Genomic DNA, 5,243 nt, shown 5'->3' with positions numbered 1-5,243 from the left:
GGCATCATCTATTTTTCTGAAAGCCCCTCCATATCTCACTTAACACAAGACAACAAGAACGGTAAAATACTCCGTTACTGGGGAATGACTCGATGTAAACAGGGGTTTCTGACCTTGTTGTAAATGAATCTTCTAGGGAACGTATTCACAGGCCAGGCTCATGAGGGTTATAATCATTAGTATAATAATGTGAGAGCACCTAACCTGCTGACTTTGCACACCTGCCTTCATGAATACATCCATGAACACATCCATGTGTGGTCGGTGGCGCTGAGTTCAACCTCTGTGAAATGTGAGGTTACCGGGGTGGGATCACGTTCACCTCTTTATGAATGAAGGGATGAGGTGGATGTGTGAATACACAACGCTGGGATGACAACATGAACCCTGAGCTCGTGACCGGAGGAGTGTGACAGAGGCCTTTAGAAATGATCAATCAACCTGGAACGACTTTCCGCAGGACAGGACAGTATTCCTTACACTCCTTAAACCCCCAGAGCGAGATAAGGGCTTTCAAAATGATTATTTTATTATTAATACATTGCAGAAGATGATGGGAAAACGAGTGTACTGTACTGCAACTAATTAGATCCATGAAATAAATTACATTTAAATTAACTACTGTAATTAATTCGGGGGGGAAATGTTCTATTACGCTTCTGCTCATTAGCATATCATATAGAGTGGGTTTCTACTTGACTGTAGCTATGATAAATGAGAGTGCTTTTCCTTTTGGAGGTTATAGGGGTTTGACCTGTTAGCTGACATCTACTACCCGCCTATAATGTTTCTCCTGTGACATCTACTACCCGCCTTTAATGTATCTCCTGTGACATCTACAACCCCTCCTGTACTGTTTCTCCTGAGACATCTGGGTGCACATACAGGATGACCTGTCCTGGAAGAACAACACAGCAGCCACCTTCAAGAAGGCACAACAGCGGCTATACTTCCTGAGAGTCCTCAGGAAGGAACACAACAAGCAGGAGATACTGGTGGCCTTCTACCGCGGCGGAGTGGAGAGCATCCTCACCTACTGCATCTGCAACTGGTTCTCCAGCTGCACAACAGCGGAGAGAAATGCGCTTACAGAGAGTCGTGAGAACAGCCCAGAAGATCACCGGCGCCCCCCTCCCCTCTCTGGAAGAGCTGTACAACACACGCTGTCTCAGGAAGGCCTCCAAGATCTCCAGAGACCCAACCCACCCTGGGTACGAACACTTTGCCCGGCTGCCCTCGAAAAGGCGGTACAGGACCATGGCCGCAAGGACAAACAGACTGAAGCACAGCTTCTACCCCAGGGCCATCCAGGCCCTGAACACAGCAAAGACCTAGGTTCTGGGCCCTGGACAGTCTGGACGGATTGATGGCAGCTGCTGGATTGAAAAAATCAGGTGTAGTGCTGAGGCACAAATATGTACATTTCAAGCCTGCAAACTGCGACACTTTAAATGAATGTGCAATAACACTATGTGTAATATGACAACCCTAGTCGTCTATCTGTACAGTATAGTATAGTGGATAGTGTACATAGCCTTTATTTATGTAAACCAGCTCCTTTCCCTTCTTGTTTTTGTTGTTGTTTTTTTTCTTTCCTAGCACCAGGGGAGCCACCCCTCCTAAATTTCGTTGTTTGGTACCTGTACTATAGCAATGACAATAAAGACCATTCATTCATTCATTCATCTACAACCTCCCCTGTACTGTTTCTCCTGAGACATCTACTACCCCCCTGTACTGTTTCTCCTGAGACAAAAACATTCTTTTTCTTGCAAGACGACTGCCAATCGGCCCGAGCATATGCCTGAGCATAGACTACTTTTTCCTGATACGACTAGACTAGAGGATAGATGATTCAATGATTTAGTCAAATGTATTGATTGTAAGTCACTTTGGAATAAGGCGGACCTGCTAAATGCCAAAATGTAAATGTAAATGGTTGAAGTAGGAAGAGGAGTGGGAGAGAGGGAGAGAGGGAGAGTGGTAGAGAGGGAGAGTGGGAGAGTGGGAGAGAGGGAGCGTCCCCACTGCATCACCCTAAGGTGGAAATTCGTGCCACCATGCAAGCCCTGCAGGGCTGACCCAACAGGCCTGTGTGAAATGTGACACAGCCATGGGTTCCCCTTTAAGACATGCTTTTGCTCGGTGTGTGTGTGCGTGCGTGTGTGCGTATGTGTGTGTGTGTGTGTGCGTATGTGTGTGTGTGTGTGTGTGTGCGTATGTGTGTGTTTGTGTGTGTGTGTGTGTGTGTGCGCGTGTGTGTGTATAGGTGTGTGTGTATACGTGCCAGGGCTGGAGGCTAGGTCCCTGTGTCCAGCAGGGCGTCTGTAGCGTGTGTGTGTGTGTGTGTGTGTGTGTGTGTGTGTGTGAGTGTAGCAGCTGTCCGTTGGCATTTCAGACGCGTCGTCACGGCCCTGACAGGGGAGGATCAGCGGGACTGAGGGGGGCCGCCTGCAGTCTGCTCCTCTCTGACAGGGTTCATTCTTGCTCCTCTCTCCTCGGCCCTCAGCCCTCCACACACCAAGCCTCCCCTCTGCCTCTCTGCCCCACCGGAACGGGCCAGCGGCCCCACCATGGCGGACCAGTACCAGTACAACACCTCCATCCCCACCGAGGAGAAGATCGTCAAGCCCGACAGCCGCATCAAGGAGATCGACCTGATCAACAGAGACCCCAAACAGATCAATGAAGATGTCGTCAAGGTATGTGTGTGGACCATGACCCAATGACCACGCTCACCCGTTCACACACACACACACACACACACACACACACACACACACACACACAGGCTTTGTTGATTTAACTGATTTATACTCAGGTATGGAAAGACCCTGTTTCAAACCCTTTCACTTATACAGCCAACATAGTGTAGTAGTATGTTGCTTTGCACTCTGCAGAGTGGATCCCAAAATAGTCCCCAGGCCTGTTCCTCCTGCCCCAGCTTGGCATACGAGGGGTTATTCCTGGAACGGGGGTAAAAGGGTGTGAGACGGAGATATGAGATACGTTTCTTTTCTGAGCTGTATCTGTGTCTTTTCTTGTGTTTGTCACCATGCGTACACGTTACGGCAGAAATATTTGCTCTGAGCTCTAAGGAGGGCACGGAAGGAGATTGTTGATTGAACTGTCCGGCTAAACAGGGGTTATGGAAACATATTCAGAGAGTAGAGTGAGTCATCTGTTAAGTATGGGGCACTCATGTGAGGGCTCTCTAGACTGTGTTTGATTGGGAACACTTTGTTTCGCGCTTTGATGGTTTATGACACTGATTGAGAACAGAATGGTACACTTTTTGAGTCAAAGAGAGTGTGAGGTGCAAAACACTCCCTATGGTGAAATCACTTTTTCTTTCTCAGTATTTCTCTCATCCGTTAAGATCTGTTAAGATAAATTCATCACAGCTACTTATTACTGGCTTATTATAGTTATAGTTTAATTAAATTCAATCGTTCATTCGTCAATCGTTAATTTCCAGCCTAGATTTCACAAAAGATATTCAAAAACAAAAGGAGAAAATAATTGAGAGCATGACTATAATTAATTACCCTAACCCTTATGGAAAATGAGGTTTACATCTGCAAGGCATCTGCCATTGTAACATCCTTCAGTCACGATGACTGGCAAGTTAATTGCCGTTCAGTGCTCAGTTGCAGATGACTATGCACAAGCCAGGTGTCGGCTACTGAACACAACAAGCGCAATCACAAATTGGGCCTCATGAATTTCACATGAAGTTAACTCAGGGTTTCCGGAAACATCCAAATCGTGCTTCCAGAAGAGTTTGGGCCATGCATATTCATCAGGAGCTCAGGACCATAGGACCATAATTATTTCCGAACAACACTAAGGGAAATGTAACAAATCACTATAGTGAGGGTGGAAGTGGACAGGGCTGTCATAACTCATGAATAAAAAGCCCATAGACGTTATGTAAGTAAATACAACAGATGGGAGAAGGTCTTTTTGCATGCCCTTGTTTACCTTATTGAATATGAATCCCAGCCATCTTATAACTCATGATGCCAGTCACAGTGCATAATCATAACACATTTGTGTAATGACTCAGAATCAGAATCTCAATCAAGTTTATTGTTTTCATCCCATTATACAAGTATAAGAGAGTAACATTCTTAAACTTCAGTTCCTCGACATTGCAGCAACAACAGAGAAAAATGGCTATAATATAAAAAGACCAATAAAACAATTGATAATGTATTGACGTAATGGTAATTACATTCATGTCTTTGCACAGAGATTTGCACAGAAACTATGATTTGGTACTTAATAATTGATACCCCCCTCCCCCATCTTTCTCAACTGACATAGCTTGTATGTTAAGAAGTCAAATGAAGTGTATGTGTTTGTGCCTGATGATAGTTTAGTGGATATTGTACAATGGAATGGAGACTCGTAGAGCTTGAACAATATTGCGTGATCTTCTACAGAACAAATAATACATTTTCTCTACTGATTAATTTTTTCGATTAAACATATTCTATTTGAATGATGGATTTTGCTTCACAATTCTTTCACATCATTTCATTATAGCCTATTTGGATTAAATGAATTCTAACTTGGTTCATTTAACTTTTTTAACCCCAGGTGGAGTTTGAGGACATCATCGCCGAGCCTGATGGTACACACAGCCTGGACGGGGTGTGGAGGCTCAGCTACACCACCTTCACCGTGTCCAAGTACTGGTGCTACCGCATCCTGTCGGCCGTCTTCGGCATCCCCGTGGCGATCCTCTGGGGTTTCCTGTTCGCCTGCATCTCCTTCTGCCACATCTGGGCGGTGATGCCGTGCATCAAGAGCTGCCTGATCGAGTCCCAGTGCATCAGCCGCATCTACTCCCTCTGCGTCCAAACCTTCTGCGATCCCTTCTTCGAATCTCTGGGCAAGGTCTTCAGCAGCGTACGTGTGGCCCTCCGCAAAGAGGTCTAAAACGTCCCCCCCCCCCCCACCACCACCGCCCCAAAAAAAAACGCGGCAGTGTTTACAAATGTGATTGGATGAAACAAAAACTCTGCGTCTCTTTTTGTCCACCGGATGACCACTTCCTGGTGGGCTCCTATTTCCCAAGATGCCCTTCTGGACCCCTGCCCTCAACCCACCGCCGAAGCCCAGAGGCCCCGCCCGTTCCAGCCCTCCTGACTCCTCCTGACATGCTCAGTGCAGCCACATCCCTCTAGAGGCTCTGTGACAGCTGCAGCCTGCAAGTACGCTTCTGTGACAGCTCT

At 46.4% G+C, this 5,243-nt stretch overlaps 1 protein-coding gene across 1 annotated transcript; it reads left to right on the top strand.

Moving 5' to 3' along the window:
- Positions 1-2,573: 2,573 nt before the first annotated feature.
- On the top strand, positions 2,574-4,947 carry cav3 (caveolin 3; the record flags this gene model as incomplete). Its single annotated transcript, XM_080548278.1, has 2 exons — positions 2,574-2,702; positions 4,606-4,947. 2 exons carry the CDS (start codon positions 2,574-2,576, stop codon positions 4,945-4,947), a joined length of 471 nt encoding a protein of 156 aa, XP_080404404.1.
- Between the last annotated feature and the right edge of the window lie 296 nt (positions 4,948-5,243).

Source organism: Nansenia antarctica (assembly GCF_963989245.1).
Source record: "Nansenia antarctica genome assembly, chromosome: 18".
NCBI lineage: Eukaryota > Metazoa > Chordata > Actinopteri > Argentiniformes > Microstomatidae > Nansenia > Nansenia antarctica.
The sequence above is the reverse complement of the archived record's forward strand: the minus strand, read 5'-3'. Positions and strand labels throughout refer to the sequence as shown.